At 39.2% G+C, this 24,875-nt stretch overlaps 1 protein-coding gene and 1 long non-coding RNA gene across 3 annotated transcripts in view; one reads left to right on the forward strand and one right to left on the reverse strand.

Annotated features, from left to right (window-relative positions):
• LOC115841360 (uncharacterized) lies at positions 1 to 24,487 on the reverse strand. Of its 2 annotated transcripts, none has more exons than XR_009565418.1 (4): positions 23,823 to 24,487; positions 12,499 to 12,597; positions 11,955 to 12,070; positions 1 to 3,479 (listed from the first exon to the last, which is right to left on the reverse strand). It is a non-coding gene; the product is annotated as an uncharacterized lncRNA (long non-coding RNA). The 2 variants fall into 2 exon arrangements; XR_009565417.1 differs by having other exon boundaries at positions 11,951 to 12,070.
• Positions 23,913 to 24,875, forward strand: part of LOC115841358 (tubulin alpha-1A chain) — a 4,262-nt gene continuing 3,299 nt past the window's right edge. Inside the window, exon 1 of the mRNA XM_030835184.2 lies at positions 23,913 to 24,072. Coding sequence (XP_030691044.1) covers positions 24,070 to 24,072 — 3 coding nt within the window. The 5' untranslated portion in view covers positions 23,913 to 24,069. The remainder of the gene's footprint in view (positions 24,073 to 24,875) is intronic.

The raw sequence follows: 24,875 nt of genomic DNA on the forward strand, positions 1-24,875 counted from the left end.
ACAATGTTGTGTTAGTTTCTGCTGTACAGCAAAGTGATTCAGTTATACACACACACACACACACATTCTTTTTCATATTCTTTTCCATTACGCTTTATTACAGGATATTGAATATAGTTCCCTGTACTATATACAGTAGGACCTTGTTTATCCATTCTATATATAATAGTTTGCAACTGCTAACCCCAAACTCCCAGTCCATCCCTCCTCCACTCTTCCTCCCCTTTGACAACCACAAGTCTGTTTTCTATGTCTGTGAGTCTGTTTCTGTTTCATGGATAAGTTCATTTGGGTCGTATTTTAGATTCCACATATAAATGATATCATATCGTATTTGTCTTTCTCTGTCTTACTTCACTTAGTATGATAATCTCTAAGTCCATCCATGTTGCTGCAAACGGCATTATTTCATTCTTTTTTATGGCTGAGTAGTATTCCATTGTATATACATATACCACATCTTTTTTATCCATTCATCTGTCAACGGACATTTAGGTTGCTTCCATGTCTTGACTATTGTAAATAGTGCATGCACAGTGTTTATTGAGGCTTGTCCTTGGGATCAACATCTGGGGAAGTGGGGGAAAGGAAGCAGGCAGGATTAGACAGAGGGATGTCAAGTTGTCATGCAGGCCCCACAGCTGCCTTAGCCAACCCCACAGAGCTCTCTGGAGCAAGAATGGCCCTTCAGAGTTGTACTAAGTTGGGCTGAGATGGTCAGGGCTTTATACTGCCATATCAGTCAGTCATTGGACCTAGCCACCTCAGGAAGTGGCATGACTTTGGGCGAGGCAGTTCTCTATAGCTGAGGCAGTCTCTGAAGCGGCTGACAGCTGAGGGCATCTGCCAACAGCACACCCAGCAGCTGGGGCAACAAGCCCTCAGTAAAGGGAGATCTGGGCAGTTTATCATAGAGCCCACCACACTGGCTACAAAAATGGAATATGGTGTAGGTCTTCTGCAACTTGCTTTTCAAAAATGTCAATGATTATTTTCAAACAATTCCAAAGTAGAGAGAATAGTATAATTAACTGCTATATACCCATCATCTAGATACTTCAATTATCAAGATTTTGCAACACTTGCTTCATCTATCCCTTTCTCATTTTTGATTTATTACTTTAAAGTTGACTTCATGTCATTTCACCCCTGCATACTTCAATATCCATCTCTAACAAATATGAACATTTTCTTACATAACCTCAATGCCATTTTCATACCTAATAAATTTATAACAATTCCTTGGTCCATTTTTAGATTTCCCTAATTATCTAAAAAAATTCATTTTTATAATCAGCATGTTTCAACTAGAATCCAAATAAGGGGAACACATTATTTTGGTTATGTCTCATTTCTTTTCATCTAAAGCCATTTCTTTTCCCCTTTATCTCCATGCCATTGTCCTGTTGAATAATTAAAAGAATGTGGGCCATTCTTGTTTATTTGCTTCTTAATGGTTCTTTTAACTTGTCCCTCTATCCTCCATGTTTCCTGTAAATCTTAAGCCAGTGCTAATGCTTGCTTAGATCACAGGTAGTGCTGTGTGCTTCATACCGCACCACATCAGAAAGCACACAATTTCTGGTTACTCAACTGTTAGTGACACTAAGACTCATCAGTAGGTTCAGGCTGTGACTATCTGAGCCCTCCATTGTAAAATTCCCCATCAGTCTTTCTTGTAATTGTATCATCCTTTGGTGATCTTTGCCTGAAGCAATGATGTGACAGTGAGTTGCAAGAGTGATTTTCTAATCCTGGACTTTCCCCTACATTTATCAGCTAAAATTATTTTGTAAAGAAGTGCTATTTGGTTGCCTGAAACATAGTTTATATGGAAAAGATAGGATAAAGCTTAATTCTTTACCTTTATATTGCCAATTTTCAGAATATAGCGATGAATGTTTCTCACTTTCTCTCTGTAAAATCTCTTCATGAAATCGTGATTTTAAAAATATGACCAGTGTGTTTCCATCAATTGCAGTAATTGTTCTTTTGAATGCTTATGGTGTCCGATTTTTTACCAAGAAGAGTCTCTTCGTGTTAGCTCCTGTGTCCTTTTGACACAATCCAACTAATTTTTTGAGGACTTACTTGCTTTCTGGAATAACAAGATATCTCAGGCTCATACTGTACATTTTATTCCCCAGATAAGGAATTAGCCATTTCTCCAAAAAGCTCTGCTTCTTTTTAGTAGGAAATTGTATTTTTTTAAAATAAACTTTTTTGTTATGGAATAGTTTTAGATTACAGAAAAAATTGTAGAGATAGTATAAAGAAAAATCTCATATACACCATACAGTTTCCCCTATTATTAGCATCTTACATTAGTATGATATATTTGTTACAATTAATGAACCAATATTGCTGCATTATTATTAACTGAAGTCCATACATTACTCAGACTTTCTTAGCTTTTATGTAATGTCTCTTTCTGTTCCAGGATCCCATCCATGATACCACATTACATTTAGTCAACATGTCTCCTCAGACTTTTCTTGGCTATGACAGTTTCTCAGACTTTCTTTGTGATGACCTTGACAGTTTTGAGGAGTTATGGTCGGATATTTATAGACTGTGCAACAATTGGGATTTGTCTGATGTTTTTCTCATGATTACCCTGGGACTGTGGGGCTTGAAGAGGAAGACCACAGTGGTAAAATGCAGTTCTCATCACATTGTAACAGAGGTTCATGCTATCAACATGACTTATCACCGATGATGTTAACGTTGATCACTAGGCTGAGGTAATGTTTGTCAGGTTTTTCCACTGTAAAGGTACTCCTCTCCTCCCTCTTCATACTGTACTCTTTGGAAGGAAGTTATTATGCACAACCCACACTTAAGGAGTGGTAAGGTATATTCCATCTCCTTAAGGGAGGAGTATCTACATAAATTCTTTGGAATTCTTCTGCATAGGAATTTTGTCTATTCTCCTTCATTCAATTATCAGATATTGATTTTATATCCTGGGTTTTAATCCAATATTACTTTATTTATTTGTGCTCAGATTGCTCCAGCTTTGGCCATTGGGCTCTTTCGGTCCACTCCTGTGTCCCTTTGACATAACCCCATCATTGTGGGGTTTCTTGAGCACTTTATTACTTTCTGGCACTACAAGATGCTCCAGGATCATCTTGTATATTTCTTGCCCTAGTCTTTTTTTTTGGCTGTGTTGGGTCTTCGTTGCTGTGCATGGGCTTTCTCTGGTTGCGGCGAGCGGGGGCTACTCTTCCTTGCGGTGTGCAGGCTTCTCATTGCAGAGGCTTCTCTTGTTGCAGCGGAGCATGGGCTCTAGGTGCGTGGGCTTCAGTAGCTGTGGCACACGGCCTTAGCTGCTCTGCGGCATGTGGGATCTTCCTGGACCAGGGCTTGAACCCGTGTCCCCTGCATTGGCAGGCGGATTCTTAACCACTGCACCACCAGGGAAGCCCTACCATCCTAGTCTTAGAATCAGCCATTTCTCCATGGAGCTCTGGTTCCTTTTACAAGAGAATGTTATTAGAAATACAAGATAGGTGTGCTTGTTCATATTGGGGTGTGTCATTGCTTCTAGGCACTCTCAGCTGACAGAGAAAGGAAATATATGTATGTATACTAATCTGTATATATACACACATATTTATTAATATTTCTATATGTAACAATTGTATCTATATCCAGCTAAAAATGGGTTCACACTGATGTTTTGAATTCTAATCCATTATCACATGGATCATTTTACTTTTCTCCTCTTGCTTGTCTGTAACCTCCAACTCCAGCACTAAGGAAGAAATCTGGCTCTCACCATTCCCCATCCATTTACCTGATTGTTCAGTTCCAGTATGGATGTATACTGGTTTCGGAATTGTTAACCTGTACCTTTGTGGGAAACAACTTTATTGACTAGAGTATAGTACTTATGTATGACTCCGTTCACTTTTAGTCATACAGGTTCCACTCATTTCCAAAGTTACTTAGATCAGCACCTTTTCTCCCCATGCTTTTCAGAGAGGTTGGCTCATACATTTGTCATACAGCTAGATCCCTTTATCACATTCTATTCTAGGATTCTCTGACCTCCTAAATGTTCTGAAATAGTTTTTCCAACTTACAATCTTGGTGCTAAGGGAGCTCTTTGCTACTAGCATGTAATTATTTCTAGACCTATTCAGTGAGAACCAGGAAATAATTTTTTTCATGGCTATCATCTTTCTTTTTAAAAAAGCTTTATTTAGATATAATCAACCCATTCAATTATATCTAACCCATAAAATTCACCCACTTAAAGTGCACAATTTAATGGTTTTAAGTATATTCACAGAGTTGTGCAACCACTGTCACATCAATTTTAGATTATTTTCATCACCCTGCAAAGAAATTCTGTATTCATTAGAAGTCACTCTCCATTTCCCCTAACTACTTCCCATACCCCCTCTCCCTACCAGTCCCAAGCAACCATCAATCTGCTTTATGTATGTATGGATTTGTCCATTCTGGACATTTTATACAAATGAAATCACACAATATGTGGCTCTTTATGTCTGGTTTCTTTCACTTAGCATAATGTTTTCAAAGTGCATCTATGTTGTAGCATGTATAAGTACTTCATTCCTTTTTATTGTTGAATAATACTCCATGGTAAGGATATACTGCAATTTATTTGTTCATTCATCAGTTGATTAACATTTGGGTTGTTTCCACTTTTTCACTATTTCAAATAATGCTGCTATGAACATTTGTGAACTAGCTTTTGCGTGGCCATTTGTTTTCTTTTCTCTTGGGTATATAGCTAGGAGTGGAACTGCTGGGTTATATGGTAACTCTGTGTTTAACATTTTGAGGAACTGCAAAACTGTTTTCCAAAGTGGCTGCACCATTTTACAATCCCACCAGCAATGTATGAGGTTCCAATTTCTCCACATCCTCAATAGCACTTGTTATTATCTGCATTTTTTATTATAGCCATCCTAATATGTGTGATATGGTATCAGACATTTGTTTTTAATCATAGAATCTTCTAGCAACTATGCTCTTTTCCCAACACATATTCTATGGTAGGAAAGTTTATCAGGTAAATTTCATTTAACGGTTACAGTTTATTGCTGATAAATAACTCTGAATTAGTAGAAAGAGAATGAAATCTAAATTTAGATATACTTAAGCTCAAGACCTAAGTTTCTGCCTTCTTATGTATATAAAATGAAGATAATGAGAATATCTATCTCACAAGGTTGTTGAATGGATTAAATAAGATAAATTGTGAAAGCTCTCTGTAAACTATAAGGCACTACACAAATTCATTATTCCTAGCATTGTGGGATGGTAAAAAAGTAAAAGTTTTTCCTTAATGATGCTCCTTTATAAGATGCTGCACTAGACTTTGAGCTCCTAAAGGAGTAAAACCATGTATTAATCTTTGAGTCCCGGACAGTGTCCAGCACATCTTGAGCCTACCACCTTCTCCTTCACTTAAACTCTCAGGGAACACTCAGACCCATAGATAGGAATCATCTGCTTGCTTTTTCCTCAGTATTCACTTTTCTGTTGTCTTCTCAGATCATTAGAATTTCTGCAGGCAGGGGTTCTTCTGGGTTTCCATCTTGTTTGTTTCAGGTCTTGCCTCCCCTCTTGTTTCACCCATTTGGATTTAGCAATTCAGCTTTAGAATGTAGTAACCTAAGCTCTACTTGCCTGGAAACTTGATGGGTCACTGCATCTGGCTATTGCCCCATGACTCCATACCCTATATCTCACCTCCCTGCCCCACCTCGACACTTAGGACATTATGAGTTGGACCATCTGGGGAGGGACACTAGACACTCAAGTCCTATCAGTTACCAAATCCTGAAAAATCTGCTTCTAAATCTCTTACGTTGGATTCTTCCTCTCCATTTTCACTGCCATCAGCCTCATTTAGGTTTCATTACCTCTTAGATCTTTCAGATCATATGTCCATCTTCAAGGGACTTTGCTACTAGACCATAGGGTAACTGGAAAGGAAATAAGAGTACTGGAAATTCTGTTTTAAAATAAGATACCAGGTATTCCCTGGTGGCGCAGTGGTTGAGAGTCCACCTGCCAATGCAGGGGACATGAGTTCGTGCCCTGGTCCGGGAAGATCCCACATGCCGTGGAGCAGCTGGGCACGTGAGCCATGGCCGCTGAGCCTGCGCGTTCGGAGCCTGTGCTCTGCAACAGGAGAGGCCACAACAGTGAGAGGCCCACGTACCATAAAAAATAAAAAAATAAATAAATAAATAAAATAAGATACCAGTAGTAAACTGAGACATGGCATGAAGCCACATATACAAAAATCTGGTACAGTGAATTTCAAACAGTAGGTTTACTACTCATTAGTAGGTCAAGAAATCAATTTAGTGAATTGTGGCCAGCATTTAAAAGGTGAAATAGAATAGAATTTTAGGTAGAAAATACCAGATGACATTATACATAGTAAGAGTATTATTCTGTTTCGGATATATAATATGAATGCAAAATGTATTTTTTACAAGGGGTCGATGGTCAAAGGTTGAAAACACTGAACTAGTGGTATTCTATATATTATGTTAAACCTAAATGTTAATCTTGATCTACATTTAACATAAAAAAAATATACCAGAAGGCCTATAAAGGATTAGAACTTGGACTTCTTGGGTTTGAACTCTGGCTCTAATATATACTTGGTATCTTTCAGAAACTTACTTATAAACATTTTGTGCCTCAATTTTGTCATCTGTAAAATGTGCATATTTGGCACATAGTAATAAATTAAGAAATAAATATTCTCACATCATTTAGCAATAGAAAATTCCATTTTTCTAACAGTTACCATTCTAAGTTGGGTCATAGGCTTCTCACACATAGGCCCATCATCTATAGATTAGGCCTATTATCTATAGATTTCAATAAAGACTCTTTGGGCTATCATCTCAGAATCCAAAAGCTACCTACAGATGCTGTTATGAGAAATTATGCTGTCCCTGCAACCTGCTTTTACTTTCACTCTTAGACATTCCCAGATATACCCAACATTCTGACAAGATGTGTATCGTACCATAGCCTGCTCTATGTCAAATATCGAACATAATTTCTACCAAGTCTTATGCTTGAAGGGTATAAGCTGTATGCCCTCATTTAATTCTTGTACTAGTACACATCACTGAGCTGAGGACTTCATTTACACAATACAGGAGAAGTTCAGCAACATTATGCCAGTAACACAAGGATTGACTATGTTTCACTGAAGTTAAACAGCTGATGCATTGCTTTTTGAGAACTCCTCTCTTAGCGGTTCTCTAGTAAATGTTTAACAGCTAGCTCTCAGAGAGGGAAAAAAGCCCCGATTTGTAGCACTGGCCAATTTCCATGGTGTAAATTCTTCCCTCATGACCAATTTCAAGCTACCAATGTGATTCTGATCACTAAATACAGAACCGGGAAGAGGTACATACAATCAATTCTCACGAGCCCTTACAAGCAGACCACTGCACACCACCTGCATGTAACTATTTCAAGCTTTTTGTCCAGTGCGTATGAAGAATGAAAGCTTTTTTAAATAAAATATTTTTTAATCATCAAATATTTCTTTGCTTTGAAATATCAATTCAATGGAGTTGGTTATGCAAAGAGAAAGGCAAGATTTATTCTGGAATGAAGATTTTAAAAAATATTTTCCTTTTATTTTTATTTTAAAAAATTTTGGCCACACCTTGCGGCATGTGGGATCTTAGTTCCCTGACCAGGGATTGAACCCATGCCCCCTGCATTGGGAGCACAGAGTCTTACCCACTAGACTGCCAGGGAGGTCCCTGGAATGAAGAGTTTGAGACAATGTGGCTCCAAGGCACTAAACCACTCTGGATAATGTAAAATGTTACAGCTATCCAGATTGTTCTTTTAAAAGGCTTTCTTTTCTAAATTAGAATTCAGACTAAACAGCCCCTAAAAATGATCTCCTGTTCTTATTAGATAAGGAAATGAGAAGAAGAGATCAGGTGAGTACAGGAAGGCTCTAGAGGCAAGCCTTCCTCACACTGAAAAAGAACTTCCAGGTTGACTGGACTGGGACTGCAGAGCCCAATCTGAACCATCCATCTAAAGACTCCACTAGGTGTTATTACATATGGAATAACCTAGATTTGGGGAAATGCAAGGATGGGGAATTGCAGGGTTCTGGAGGACTGTCCTGGTAGAGCCACTGTGGCAAAGCCAACCACAGAGAGAGCAGACGTTCTGAGTTTCAACTACCCTACAAGGGGACAGAGGAACATCAGAGCCTATACTCTTCACCTTGACACAATGATGTACTACACAATTTATTCCCACATGAAAAGCATTCTCTATTAAATGAAATACATAGAATAGTAGTTCAGAGTCAAAAGCTGGAGCAGGATAGGTCCAGGTTTAAATTATCATTTTGCCACTTAGTAGCTGTGTGAGACCTTGGGAATATTATTTAACTTCTCTGAACCTCAGTTTCCTCAACTGAGGAAAAATGTGAATATAACTGTACCTACCTCCTAGAATTATTTTAAGGATTAAGTTAGATAATACATACAAACTCCTTAGCCTTGATTAGGTGCTCAAAAATTAGTAATAATGACAATAATAAGTAACTCTCAGTCCTACTTTTGGAGGCTAGATACCTGGTTTTAAGTAGATATTATGTCTTAGCTTTATAATAAATCTCACCCCAGATTTATAATTGTTTCCAGGTAAATTCAGGGCTAAAACTGTCTATGACTGGGCAGGTGTTACACAGGAAACAAAATCTAAAGCCTGCATCTGTACAGGATGGCTTAAGTAAGTGGGCTGTATTGATTGTGAGGTTCATCTAAGAGCTGATGTTTAATCTCAAGAGACAATGTCCGTTATTCTGGGGATGATGCTGACATGGATCTTTTTTTTAATTGAAAGTATAGTTGACTTACAATGTTTCAGCTGTACAGCAAAGTGATTCAGATCGATATATATATATATATTCTTACAAGATACTGAATATGGCTGGCATGGATCTTTATCAGAATCTTCTGGATTCCTATTTGAAATGGCGCTATCATTTGCACCATGGCTTCTGTGGTCACTACAGTGTCATGCTGTCAGCAAACATTAAGGGGGCCACCCTACCTCAGAATAGGAAGTCATCTAAATCTAACGAAATCTTTCTTGTCTGTGCTCCCTGTCTCAGACTCTTTACTGTGTATTTAGTCAAAGCTGGTGACACCAGAATATAAACCTTATTTTATTAAACCATCCCCCCAGGGTCCTCTTAGTGCTCTGCACTGAGAGCACTGGCATTCGTGAAGAGGAAGCTGAGGATGAACTCTTTGTGTGAAGTCTCCATTTTACCCTGATTTTCACTGAACACAAGATGGACTGTTTGCAGCAGGACCATTGGGGACAACAGGCTCTGGATTTTGCGCAACGATTTCTATCTCTGGTCTTTCTGGCATTGATTAAGGTTTCAGGCAAACAGAGGCCCTGAGGACCTAGCAACAATCGCTAGGGAGCTTCCTGGTTGCCAGCAACAGTAAATACCACAGAGACACAAAGACTCAACCTTTCACATGCACACAATGAAACCTAGAGCCTGGTTTCTTATTTCAGATACAAGAGTCCTCTAGGTAGAGCACAATAGCTTCTTCTTTCCCTTCTTTATTTAGATTTGTTAAATTTTGTACAGAAATACATACCGCCCAGGAGCCTATATGACCACCTTTTTTCTAAATTTGTCCAAGAACATTTATATTATAACCTCCCTCTTAGAACTATCTTTTTTTTACTATTTTCAGGGAGAAATGGAAGGAAATAGTGTTGTATATCTGACTTTGGAATTTTAAATAATGTATGACTTGTTTAATGTGTTTGTAATTGGCAGTCTTCTGTAAGAGTTACAATTGATTTCCACCCTTCTGAAAATATTCAGGAATATTATCTGAAAGCTCTTCTCCAAGTTTACTGTCTAATATGCTTTTAGAAAAGATAGAAGCATACAGAATATGAAATAGAGCACTGGCAACTTAAGGTTTTTTCATGACTCATTTAAGGAAATTGCATAATAGCCTTCCTCATCCAACCTCACACACTCTTCTCAAATACCTTGCTGTTTTCCTTATTCTATTCCCTCATCCTGGTCTCTTTTTCCATCCTTTCTATGGGCCATTAACTTTTCTCTCTTTTCTCTAAGGCTGTAAAACTCTCTAGGGTACAGTCATGTGGTATGCAAAGTGATGAGGGAAAACTGAACTACCCCCAACCTTGCTAGTCTGTCTCCTGGCAACTGTATGATACGTTGCTTAGTAACACGAAGGGTGAGAGTGAAGTCTCTCTTACATACCTAAAAATACTGAAATCATTTAAAAATATTAATACTGAGCTTATTTAGTAAAGTATGCTAAATCCAGAGACAATCTTACCATGAGGAGGGACTTATTTCAGGGCATGCTACCTTGAGTAAACCTCTGCATCTCTTATAATCTGTATACTAAATAACACGTTGCTGTTCTTATAAGCAGATGAAGAAAAAAAACCGCAGCCTTTTGTAATCCTTTCTCTTCAATACATGCACAATCAATGTTTAAGGGGAATAGAGAAATGATCTTTAGGCTGAGCAGCCTTTCCTTTCTTCTGCACATGCATAATTGATTTTTAAATCTAAAGGAAAATGGAGAAATGTTTCCCAAAACCTTTTGCAGCTGGACATCACTGGGAGTTGCGTCTTTCAGAATTATGACTGTCTGGAGAGTAATTCTCTGTCAATTTATCTGGGGGTTATCAGAATTTAGAAGTAACTGAATCACACTACTCCAAAGCATTGAAACTCTTTAGTTCCAAGCAGTAAATTATTAATTCTAAGAGAATACTATTTACTGAATTAGACCTACTGCATCAGACTCTTCAATGCCGGAACTGGAATCAGTATTTTTAACTAGCACCCTAGTTACTTCAGCACATTTAGGAAACACTGGTGTAGTGGATGATTCCAATATGTTACAAAGGGTTATCTTCTACTATTTTGGCTCATGGATTTATACATGTAATGCTTAAAGAGGAAACTCAAAGAGCAATTCCTAAATATTCTGCCACATCCTCCCCTTGAGCTAAGTAAGCCCTTTGGCTAATAAAATTGGTCAAGCTTTAGATGATTAGTCATTTGTTCATCCTGCAAATATTTATTACGACAATTTTGAAATATAATTGACAGAATTTAGTGATTAATTGGGATTAACTTAAATCAGTTAATAATATATATAAAGTGCTAAGAATAGCGCCTGACACATAGTAAATATTATATGAAGTTATTATTATTTTACTCTAGCTTGATAGACTAGAAAGATGGTGACAATGAACTGATATTGAGAATAGAATAATTGAGAGTATAGAATACTCAGGAGGGTAATGGAGAAAAATAACTAATTTCACTTAGATATATTGAATTTGAGATGCCGGCAGGTCATCCAGGGGAATAAAAACCAGTAAGAAATATAAGTCTCAAAGATGGGGGGCATGTTGTATAAGACTTTTAAAAAATAAATTCTTACTTTTTGTGTGGCTAGCTCTACATAAAAATGGACCAGTTATAATTCATCAGTATTTTACTTCTAACAATATCAATGCATCTATAAACAATTTTGGAGGCAGTAAAAATTTTTTCTCACTAGTAAATCAATCTCACCCTGATTTCTCTATAACATGGAATTAATTAAGACAAGGACTTGAGAGAAAAAAAGAGAAACACACATTTGGATGGTTGGGGGAAGGGACTCTGGAGCCTTTTTTTGATTGCTACTAAATCCCTGTAGCCAGTACACCATGGCAACCTTCCCAGTCTGCCACCTAATTTCCATCTGCTTTGAGGTAAAGGAGGGGCAGGACTGAAGCAGTTCAATGTGCATTCTTGTGAGTGTATGTAATTTGGGTTAATGAAATGCAACTAAATTATAAATTGTGTTTCATGGAAAACTGAGATTACCTACTGTCTTTTACACTTCCTTCTCTTTCTTCTCTTCTCAGGATGCCTTTGAGCCTCTTCAAGTTTTGTCCCCTTTTTCCAAATGTCAGATTCCATCAGTAGACTTGGGTAAAGCACCTCCTCAATGTACCAGAGCAAAATTACAAATTAAAATGTGTATCTCAGTACATAAATATTTTGTTAAAAACAGTGTTTCAGTAAATGACTGAACATCAATGAGTGACCTCAAAACATTGCACTACAATACCAGAGACGTATTTTTCATATTACAGAGTACACGTGTTTAATGTGTTATTTTATAAGTCTTACTTCTGGAACAGAAATTCATTAATATTTGTCTCTGCTATACTACATATAAACGTCTTTCCCAAAATAGATGAAACTCAGGTACCAGAATCACCACAGATAATTCTTAACCACCATTATCCAGAAAAAAACTATTATTTAGTAATAGTGCATTTGTTGACCAGAGGTTGAAAAAGTGAATGTTAAGCTTTAAATAAAACTCTGAATTCAGGTGTGGGGTCATATTCTTACCTAGACCTTACCATTGAAATTTTGCCAAGGGGAATGCAGTAGATAGTCTTTAAAGGCCATACTTAGTGAGAGCCAGCCAGTTCACTCAATACCTTGATCAGTGCTGAACCCTAAAATAAAGATAAATGTAGAAAAAAAAAAGAGAAATGTAAATTCAGCATGTCAGCATAATCATATTCATCTCCTTGCTTAAATTTAGAATTTGAGGTGTGTTTTTGTTGTGGAATTCAAGGGAAACTTAGTTGTTTGAATTTATCCATTTACAATCAAACCTACATGAGGAGGGCAGCATGAGGTGGACAGGTATGGTCATTTCAAAAGGATGCAGAGGCAGTGTACACCATAGTGGGATGAAGTGGGGAAATGAGACACAGTTCTTTGTGTCTGAAAGCTCCTGCGCTGACCTCTCTCTCACAGCACTCAACACAGTTTCCATTCTCGGTACCTTGAACTCCTCTGGGCCAGAAAACATGTTTTATGTCTTTTGGCCAAGCCCTTGCTGTATACTTATTTCCTTGTAGCTAAATCCAACGAACACTCTACTGTCCTTATTAACAACCTCTCTACAGTATTTGATGTTACTCAGCACTCTATCCTGACACTGTCCTTCCTTTGTTTCTACAACATCAATGTCTTCTGCTTTTTCTCCTCCTTGGCCAGTGCATCTGTGTGCCCTTTTCTGACACTGCTTTCTCTTGAAGTCCTTTACTGTTATTTATTTATTTATTTATTTATTTAAATTTTTTGGCTGCGTTGGGTCTTCGTCGCTGCGTGCAGGCTGTCTCTAGTTGCGGCGAGCGGGGGCTACTCTTCGTTGCGGTGCGGGGGCTTCTCATTGTGGTGGCTTCTCACGTTGCGGAGCACAGGCTCTAGGCGCTCGGGCTCAGTAGTTGTGGCTTGCGGGCTCAGTAGTTGTGGTGCACAGACTTAGTTACTTAGCTGCTCCACAGCATGTAGGATCTTCCCGGACCAGGGCTCCAACCCGTGTCCCCTGCACTGGCAGGCGGATTCCTAACTACTGCATCACCAGGAAAGTTTCTGTTTTTAATTTACTAAGTCTATTCCCAAATCAGGTAAGTCAAACTCCCAAATATCCCCCAAATCCATCACTTTCCTTCCAACCACTCTCTTTCCCTCTATCCCCATGACTTTCATCATAAAGCCTGGATGATTGCAATAGCCTCCTAATTAGTCTCCTTGTCTTCCATCTCAAACGCTTCCAATCCATTCTTTAAATCCATAATGGTTTTTCTAATCTGGTCTAAATTATGACAAAAAGGAGAATTAAGCCCAAGGCTGCCTGCTCTGGAGGCAGCAGCCCCATCCTTCATTCCTTGCTGCTCCTCATTCCTACATATCAGCAGCTCCTCTAGATTCAACCTTCCATATATTTCCCAAATATATCCACTGTTTTCCATTGCCACTACCACTTCCTTAAATCAGTGTTATCATCAACTAACCAGCCATCTTCTAACCAGTCTCCCTGCTTCTTGTTCCTCCATCCCCAACTTTGTTCTATCTATTCTCTCTCCACAGAGCAGTCAGGATCTTGCTGAAATGCAAAGTTCATTATTCCTCTTTCCTTTAATGGCTCTCACTGAGTTTGGAATAAGGTCCTTTCATAATCAGTTCTTTGCATAATTCTCCAGACTAGTACTCCCCAATCCCTTTATACTTTATGTAACAAACCACTTCCAGTTTCTGAAACTCACCCAGTTGTCTGTGTATTTGCATGTGGACTCTCCTCCGCATTTGTACCTACTACTCCTATTCATTTTTCAAGATAGCCCCAAGTATCACCTCTTCCAGGAAGCCTTCCTGCATCCTCTACACCACACCACCCCCCAAAGATCTGGAGATTATAAGTAATACATATCTCTTTGCACAGGATCATGCCAAGCCTCTTCCTTGGGACTTATCAGAATGCATTATGTCCAGTTAAATCTTAGCCAAACAAGCACCTATTAATACCCTAGAGTATGCTTGGCCCAATATGAGCACCTTAGAAGGCAATCAGTATGTTGTCAGGAAGAAAACAAATGAATCAACATATGAAGCCTATACGGTTGTTCATCCATATGAGTTAATCACTTGGGTTAAAAAAAGATTTTAATAATTTAGAAAATGATTAAGTTGGAATATGTATAAGCTAGAAAGAAAGGAGGCTTTCCATATATATATGGTACCTTGATTTATGACAAAGGTGTCACTGCAGTCCAGTGGGAAAAGGATGGTCTCCTACATAAATAGTGCTGGATCAACCGTATAACCATATGGAGAAAAAAATAATCTTAATCCCTACATTGCACCATACACACAAAAATATCAATTTCCTTGTGTATTGTGGAACTATACAAAAGGTTGAACAATAAATCCTTCAGGAGAGTATGTTAATGACCTTGTGGGTAGGCAAAGATTTCTTAATTATTTATTTTTATTATTATTGCTAACAATAAAGAAAAAATGGTAAATTGAACTACATTAAAATTAAGAACGTCTGCTCATCACATGACATCATTAAGAGAGTGAAAAGACAAGGTACAGAGTGGGAAAAGATTTTCTTTTTCCATCTGTAAATCCAACAAAGGACTCTTATTCATAATATATAATGTATTCCTACCAATGCTTAAGATTGGTAAAAACAGGCAACCCATGAGAAAACATGAGAAAGACTTGAACAGGCATTTCAGCAAAGAGGATATCCAGATAAACAAATAAATAAACAAATGAAAAGGTGTCAACCTCATTAGTTAAAAATTAAAGTCATGGGACTTCCCTGGTGGTCCAGTGGTTGAGAATACATCTTGCAATGCAGGGGATGCCAGTTCGATCCCTGGTTGGGGAACTAAGATACCACATGCCGTGGAGCAACTAAGCCCACGTGCCACAACTCAAGAGAAGCCCATGCACCGTGACGAAGAGCCCGTGTGCCGCAACTAAGACCCAAAACAGCCCAAAAAATAATAAATAAGTACTAAAAAAAAATTTAAGTCACAATGTGATAGATATACTATAAACTCTCCTAATGGCTACAGTGAAGGAGGATGAGGAATGACCAGAACTCTCGCATACTACTAGTGGGAGTGTACATAACCACAACCACTCTGGAAAAATTAACATTTTTTTCTACTAAACTGAACATATACATGCCTTATTACCCTACAGTTCCACTCCTAGGAATTGAAATTCCTAGCAGCAGAAATGCAAACAGCAGAAATTTGTAAATATATTCACCCAAACACATGTACAAGGATGCTAATAGCAATGCCATTTGTAATAGCAAAAAACAATGCAGATATCCATTAACACTGGGAAATAGATAAATAAATTATAGTATATTCATACCATAGGGTAAATAAAAAATTAAAGTCATGGGACTTCCCTGGTGGTCCAGTGGTTCTAAATAAATAGAAATAAGAACAATTTACAATTGCATTCAGTGGTATGAGTAAATTTCACAAACATAACATTGAATAAAAGAACCCACATATAAAAGAGTATATTCCACTTATATAAACTTCAAAAACAGGCAAAACAAACCCATTGTGCTAAAAGTCAGTGGGGATTACTGAGAGTAGATAGTGACAGGGTAGGGGAACCAGAGGGAGGCCTCTCAGATAGTTCTGTTACTTGATCTGTATACGGGTTACACTAGTAATCATAAGTTTGCAAAACTGTACATTTATGATTGGTGAAAATTTATGTATGTACGTTATCCTTCAATAAAAAGTTTTCAAAATAAAGAACAAAAAAGAAAGAAAGGCTTTTCACTTGGTGAACATAGCTGTACCTGTGTTGCCCATTCAACAGCATAACTTGAAATTCTGGGTTACACTTGGAGAACTCTATTCTTATACCACACCACTGGCACATAATGTTGTTGTCATTAGGTTCCAAATATACATTGTCACACCTCTGATGCTGACCTCTCTCTGAGCAGTGCCAATCTCAGATTCCCAGTGGCCTCTACGACTTCTCCACCCAATCCACCTATCACCTCAAACAGTATAACATTCAACTTGCAAGATCACATTGACTGATGGGTCCTGCCCTTAACACCCTCCCCAAAACACACACACAAACGCATGTATCCTGCTTAGACGTTATCCCTTCTCAACTTCCCTATTTCTGTAAAAAGCAGCACTACCATTTCATTCTCTTAGTTCTCCAGGCTCAAAACTTTAAGGGTTAATTTTGACTCTTTCCTTTTTACCTCATGTCCAGCCAATCACCAGTGGGATTCTTCCTTTGGATGGTCTCTTCTATTATTACCTTCTACCCATTCCTACTGTAATTACAATGGTTTGACACCTTCAGCTTAGATTATTACCATAACCTCCTTATTGATCCACTTATCCCCAGTCTCTTTCCCTACTCCACTTACCTGTCAGATTAATTTTACAAAAATGCTATTCCTTTCCCTCCACTCTTTTCTATAAGAATATAAAGGCTTCACACTGTCTGTGTGTGTGAACTCAGCCCAAACTCCTTCTTCAGACTGGGGTTCAAAATGCTCCACTCTCCTCATATAACACATCACCCACAATTCTCTTGCATGCGCTAATCAAGTTAATTTCTTTGCCCTCCCTTACAGAGACACCATATCATCATCATACTATGTCTTTGCTAATATTATTTTCCCTATTTAAAGTACTCACTCTGGGCTTCCCTAGTGGAGCAGTGGTTAAGAATCCACCTGCCAATGCAGGGGACACGGGTTTGAGCCCTGGTCCGGGAAGATCCCACATGCCATGGAGCAACTAAGCCCGTGTGCCACAACTACTGAGCCTGTGCTCTAGAGCCCACGAGCCACAACTGCTGAGCCTGCGTGCCACAACTACTGAAGCCCGCATACCTAGAGCCTGTGCTCCGCAGCAAGAGAAGCCACCGCAATGAGAAGCCCACACACCACAACGAAGAGTAGCTCCCATTCACCGCAACTAGAGAAAATCCATGCGCAGCAACGAAGACCCAACGCAGTCAAAAATAAATAAAGTTTTAAAATAAAATAATAAAGTACTCACTCTACTCCCAACCCATTCAGTTAAAAGCCACCATTCCCAATAAAGGTTTTCACGATAAACCATAGATTGTAATATAAAGACTTTTTCCTCCCTCTTAAATTTCTATAACTTTTCACTTAAGGCAGTACAGAATAAATTGTGAAGTAGATAAAATTTGTCTTCAGCATTCACAATTTCTTTTTTTATATCCTTTAAAATTTTATTAAGAAATTTTCAAACATACTCAGAGAAAAAAGTATAATGAACTCCATATACTCATTATTAAAACTCAACAACTATCAAGATTTTTGCCACAATCTGTTATCTACCATCGTTTCCCTTTTTCTTTGCTGAAATATTTTTATTTATTTATTTTTTTGCGGTACGTGGGCCTCTCACTGCTGTGGCCTCTCCCGTTGCGGAGCACAGGCTCTGGACGCGCAGGCTCAGCGGCCATGGCTCACGGGCCCAGCCGCTCCACGGCATGTGGGATCTTCCCGGACCGGGGCATGAACCTGTGTCCCCTGCCTCGGCAGGCGGACTCTCAACCACTGCACCACCAGGGAAGCCCTGCTGAAGTATTTTAAAGCAAATCTTAGACCTTATTTCATTTAACCTACCACTTCTGCATGCATCTCTAAAAATTATGGAAATTTTCTTACACAACCACACTACCATTATCACACTTAATAAAATTAATAATAATTTATTGGTATTATCTAATAACTAGTCCATATTCAAATTTCCCTGGTTATCTTCAAAACGTTTTACATTGGTTTGTTTGAATCAGGATCCAAACAACATCTGCTGTTATATTTAGTAGTTAGTCTCCAAAATCTCTTCTAACCTAGAGCTGTCCCACTTTCCCACATTTTCCACCCATCCCACCATTGACTTGTTGCAGAAACAAGATAATTTATGCTGTAGAATGTCCTACACTCTGCAGTTGTCTGTTTTCCTCCTCGTGATGTCATCTTACTTCCCAGAAGTTGAAGTTGTCAGACTAAACGGAAGTTGGCTCTAAAGGCTTAATTAGATTCAGCACAACTGTTTCTGCTACATCACTTCATAGGTGATGCTGTGTACCTCTTACTGGATCACATCTTAGGTTCACAGGGTGTGATTGTCCCGCTTTTAGTGATGCTATGATTGACTAGTGAGTTCAGATGGCAACAGCCTATCCTTCCATTAAAACATTCCCCATTAATATTTTATCTGAGTTTTCATCCACTGATAATCTTTGCCTTAATAAATTATTTCATTAGAGGATATAAAGCGTGATTTTTCTGACTCTGTTATTACTTCCATATTTACAAGCTGGCATTACTCTGTAAAGAATGATTTTCTCGGGTTAACTAGGGCCATTTGGTCACCTTGAAATACAATTTGTACAGGAAATGCAGGACAAATGCTCAATTCTTTATTTGACTATACGATTGCCAGTGTATAGAATATGCAGTTGGTGCCCCAGTTATTTCCAATGGTGCAATGGTATCAGATGATTATTTTTAATTCACTTTTATCTTTTTTTAATTTTCTTTTGCTTTTTGGGGATAACTTTATGAACTCATGAGTTTATACTGTTAAAATTAACATATTATATTATGACATGATCAGTGATATGTATTACAATAAGATCACTCCAGCTGTTGTATGGAGACTGAACTGGAGAGGGGTAAGAGTGAGTGAATGTAGAGGAAATCTAGAAGGGTACTGAGGTTTTCCAGGCAAGGGATGATGTACTTATTAGAGTGGAGGCAATAGAGATGAAAAGAAAAGAATAATATTTGAGAGATATTTAGGAGGTAGACTTGGCAGGACTTAATAATTAATTCTATGGTGTTCAGAAAAGGAGATGGAGATGTCAAGAGTAATTCTTGTTTCTGATTTGAGAAACCAGATGTGTGCTGCTCTATTTACTGAGCAAGAGAAACTTGTAGGAGGTGCATATTTTTGAGACGATAACTAGTTCAATTTGGGATACATGTGAGAAACCCAGCCAGAGACTGGAAGTTTACTATAAGATCTGGATCTAAAAGATGTCAAGCAAGACAGGAATAAAGACGCAGACGTAGAGAATGGACTTGAGGACATGGGGGGGGGAAGGGTAAGCTGGGACGAAGTGAGAGAGTAGCACTAACATATATACACTACCAAATGTAAAATAGATAGCTAGTGAGAAGCAGCTGCATAGCACAGGGAGATCAGCTCAGTGCTTTGTGACCACCTAGAGGGGTGGGATAGGGAGGGTGGGAGGGAGATGCAAGAGGGAGGGGATATGGGGATATATGTATATGTATAGCTGATTCAATTTGTTATACAGCAGAAACTAACACACCATTGTAAAGCAATTATACTCCAATAAAGATGTTTTAAAAAATTTAAAAAAAGAAGAAGATGTCAAGGAGCCATCAGCATATAGAAAGGATCTGCAGCGTTGGGAATGAACACACTTACCAGACACTAGGGCAAGATCCATAGAATAAAATTAGGAAAAAGTCTAGGACCGAACCTTGAGGAACTCCAACATTTAAAGATTAGGAGAAGAGGAAGAACCAGCAGAAACTGAGAAGAAACAAAAAAAGTAGGAGGGAAACAAGAAAACAGAGAATTTTTGAAGCCAAGGGCACAAAGCGTCTCAATAAAGAGATAACAGGGCTTCCCTGGTGGCGCAGTGGTTGAGAGTCCGCCTGCCGATGCAGGGGACACGGGTTCGTGCCCCGGTCCAGGAAGATCCCACATGCCGCAGAGCGGCTGGGCCCATGAGCCATGGCCACTGGGCCTGCACGTCCGGAGCCTGTGCTCCGCAATGGGAGAGGCCACAGCAGTGAGAGGCCCACGTACCGCAAAAAAAAAAAAAAGAAAGAGATAACAGTCAACTGTGACAAAGCTTATCACAGGTCAACAAGAACCAGAAAGTGTCCAATGGATTTAGCAACAAATGGAGAGGGCATTTGGTTTCAAGAAGTGGTAGGAGCAGAATCGACTGAAATGCATTTAGGGATAAATAGGAGGTGAAGAAGTAGAAAAATTGTTAGACAACGCCCTTGTTTCCTACATAAGTTAGATACATGGGGTCATGCAATGGATTCTACAAGGCTCCTCCCCATACACACACAGAAACACATGCCATTCTCAAAACTATATACTTGTACTTGTTTTATTACTTTGATTGGACCAGAAGATTCTAGAGAAAAGAGACCATGTTACTACCTCTGAATTCTCCATGCTACACTGGATGGTCCAGGGCTTATTGCAGACAGCAAATAAATGCTTATTGAATAAGTAAGGTAAAATACTTTATTAAATACCTTTAAATTATTAACCATGATAATAGTTATGAAAATATGCACAGACAGAAATCATTCATTTAATTCAACAAACATCTATATGATGTTTACCATATGCTAGGCAATCTGTGACTAGGATTCACATTTTTTTTTGTTTTTGTTTTTGGTTTTGGTTTTGGTTTTTTTTTTTTTTGCGGTACGCGGGCCTCTCACTGTTGTGGCCTCTCCCGTTGCAGAGCACAGGCTCCGGACGCGCAGGCTCAGCGGCCATGGCTCACGGGCCCAGCCGCTCCGCGGCATGTGGGATCTTCCCGGACCGGGGCACGAACCCGTGTCCCCTGCATCGGCAGGCGGACTCTCAACCACTGCGCCACCAGGGAAGCCCCAGGATTCACACTTTAATGAAGAGGAGATGTAGACACCCAAATAAATAATTTAAATTCCACAAATATTATGAAAGAAAAAATGTTTTATCCTAATTTTACTGTGGACAAGAAAGAATACATTAGTAGAATATTTATACATGTATACTGATGTAAGTTAAAGAATTTGGCAGTAAATATAAAAAAATGATCTAGTAGGACTTCCCTGGTGGTGCAGTGGTTAAGAATCCGCCTGCCAATACAGGGGACACAGGTTCAATCCCTGGTCCGGGAAGATCCCACAGGCCACAGAGCAACTAAGCCCGTGTGCCACAACTACTGAGCCTGCACTCTAGAGCCCACGAGCCACAACTACTGAAGCTCACCCGCCTATAGCCCATGCTCTGCAACAAGAGAAGCCACTGCAATGAGAATCCTTTGCACCTCAACGAAAAGTAACCCCTCCTCGCTGCAACTAGAGAAAGCCTGCACACAGCAACGAAGACCCAATGCAGCCAAAATTAAATAAAATTTTTTAAAAAATGATCTATTAAAAAAATTTTTTTTTGCTTCCCATAGCTTGTATGCTATTAAGTCAGATAATCAGAACAAAAAGAATAGATTATTATTTCCCCTCCTCTCCCATTTATATATTTAAGATTAACAGTGCTCACATAGTCTATTTCTGACCTAGATCTTATTGTTACTTATGTCCGAGGGGAGGGAAAAAAATCCCTATTTTCATGAATGCTTCTGAGATAGAATTACAAAGTATCAATTGCATGAGCCCTCCTCTCTTTTATTTAATCCTCTGTAAATTGCAGTAAAGAACTGAGACTATTGGGGAAATGACATATTGCTTTCATATTGTAAAGAAAATAAAATTCAAGACTGTGCCTCTTATTCCAAAAAAGGAGATGTGTACACTTTACCATGGTCCAGTTGTGTGCAATTTATTTCTTTATTAAACTTTTGAAAGAAGTATTTTCAATGAGCTACTTATTAATCCTTATACTTCCCTATGCCATTTAATTCTTACTTTTGTTAAGTGTATTTTCTGGTTCAGTAAAAAGTATTCAAGTCATCCTTAACCCTTCTGTCTCTTTACTGAAATATACTTTTATTTGCTAAAGGTATAGAGACAAGATAATGAAAATTATTTTTCCTGTAAAATATGAAAGAAGTAGATAAAATTATTTGTATGTCGGGTCTCATTTTTTTCTAGGGATGACTACCGCAGCAAATTTGAACAAGTAAAGCAAGAGCTGTGGCTCTCAGGCTAGAAAAATCCATGGTCGCCACTGTCACACCACAACCTGCAGCAGCTGTCTCAAGTCCCTCCCTCCCACGCCCAAGCACTGACTGCCAGCCCAGCAGGAATGAATGGGCTCTGCAGAGCACTATAAATGGTGCTGCAGACGCTGAAAATCTGTTGCTAAAAACCAAAAGGAAAAATTATCCACCAAAATACAAATTTTCAACTTCGGTGGCAATAACAACCTTCTTTACCTATGAAATTTCATTAGCAACGTCAAATGGTACCCAGTCAGAGTCATATTCCGCATACCACATCCTTGTTGGTAATGGAACCTTTCTAAATAGCAAAAGAATGTTACTGCAATCCATTTCCTAGGGCTGAAAGCAAAGCCTTTTGTCCCAAGAGGCAATTGAGCAACCACCAGAGTCTCTAGTTGAATAGCAACAGTATGAGGCTGGCTACAATTCCCACAGTTAAAAGCCTAATCTTAGAGAAGGAGAATTTACTGAATTCGCATAAGAGCTACATAAAAAAGAAATGCAGTTATTGAGCTGACATCTACACGGTCGTCTGTGGAAGGAGACAATATTACAAAATGGTTTTCTTTTTTACACTATACAGCGCTCTTCCTTTTTAATTTTCTCTTTCCGGAAGAGAGAACAATGAAGAATATAACTGCATGCACAGGTAGTACTAGCTTCTGAACTCAGTTCTTTCTCTTTGTATTTTCTCAATTCTATATTAGGCAATATGATTCATTTTAAGGAACAATACACTACATAAAATATATTACATAGACTTCTGGTAAAGGAATATTTCTAGCAGACTAAGTATGGTATGTTCATTAGATCTTAATTATCTTCATGTTAGAACTACTTGTGTGCTTCCGTATTTAGTATGATTATGCTTTCCATCTTCTGTTTTTGTTTAACTATTAGGGAGAGGGTTGCAAAAGAAGATCTGAAAATAAATTACTTGAACCTGAGAAACCATTTTGGATGGTCCTATTATTGAATTTTTTTAAATTAAAAAAAATTACATTTACCCAAGCCATTTTAAGCAACATTCCCATCTTCTCTTCTACTTTATTTTTAAAGCAATTAGAGATGTTGAATCCTCACCGAATGCAGTTTAGTATACTTTGAGGGAGGGGCTGGGAATAATTTTCCATTAAATATCTCATCTCAAATTCTGCGATTACATGTTGGGGAAAAAACCTCTTACATTGGTAATTTTAACTGTAGTTTGAGGTTTAAACGACATAAAACCATCCAACTCTAGTTCTCTTTCTTCCCTCCCCTCACCCCTTCCCAACCCCACCCCATAATGGATGTTCGGCTGACTGTTTTTGCACGGTCTCTTTGTCTGAAGGATGCAAACAGTCTATGGATGCTAGGGAAAAAGGGGTGGGTGAGAGATTACCTCATCCCATGTCGCTTGCACCAATCACCACTCTTCTGTCGTGGCTTCTCTGGGCAGATTGAGGGGTCTGGACCAACAGGAAAAGGCCCCAGCCCATCCCCATGGTGACCGAATTGTATATAGGGAGCCGCATCCGCCCATGTGCCGCAGGTTCTCTTACATCGACCGCCTAAGAGTCGCGCTGTAAGAAGCAACAACCTCTCCTCCTCCTCTCCGCCATCTGCTCGGCAGCCACAAAACAGCAACTATGGTAAGAATGTTTTCTCCGGCTCTTTGTGACCGTAGGGTGGGGTCAGCCTCTCAGGGTCTACTTGGAAAATCTTCTTCCTTTACAACTCGTTTGGATCAGTGTAGCTTTACGCTTTATTTGCGAGGTTGAGATTTGCCCCAAATCCTTGAGCCCGGCCGCCGCCGCAGTGCGGGGTGTAGGAGCCCAGCCAGAACCGCGTCCAGGGCGCAGCGGAACAGTGAGGGAGAACAAAGGCGGCACGGAGGGAGTTTTTGTTATCCGAGCCCTTCGTTGCAGCAAGCAGCTCACGGGGCAGGGAAGGCGGTATTGGCGTCGCCTGCTCGGCCCCTATGTGTGCGCACGGTATTCGTGCGACTCGAAGAGCCCTTCCTCGCGTTGTTCCCCAGGGACAGGGAGAGGAGGAGTCGACCAAAAAGTCGGGGGTCGGTGGGTGTTGCTGGGAAGAAGAGGGGGAGAGAAGGAAAGGGACAAAGCGGAGCTTCGGCTTAATATAAAAAGATCCCTCGCCAGTTCGTTGACGTTTTAGAAAGATACCCATGTATTAACGGGGAAAATGGTTAGTTTCTGTTGGAACCCGTGGCGGCCGGCGTCAAGGCGGCGCAGGGGCGGAGTTGTTTGTTTCTTGCTTCTCTGGCCTTGGAACCACAGGGCGGGGTTCGCCCTCACTAAGCCTCCTCTGTCAGGAGAAGACTTTTAATAAGCCTTTCATCTTTGCAGAACCGTAGGCGTTAAAAGGTTTTTCATTCACTGTTAAAACTTAGATGAATTTTTTTTTTCTTGAGGAGCAAAATCACAATTCACTT

Source organism: Globicephala melas, chromosome 10, assembly GCF_963455315.2.
Source record: "Globicephala melas chromosome 10, mGloMel1.2, whole genome shotgun sequence".
NCBI classification, from domain to species: Eukaryota; Metazoa; Chordata; class Mammalia; order Artiodactyla; family Delphinidae; genus Globicephala; species Globicephala melas.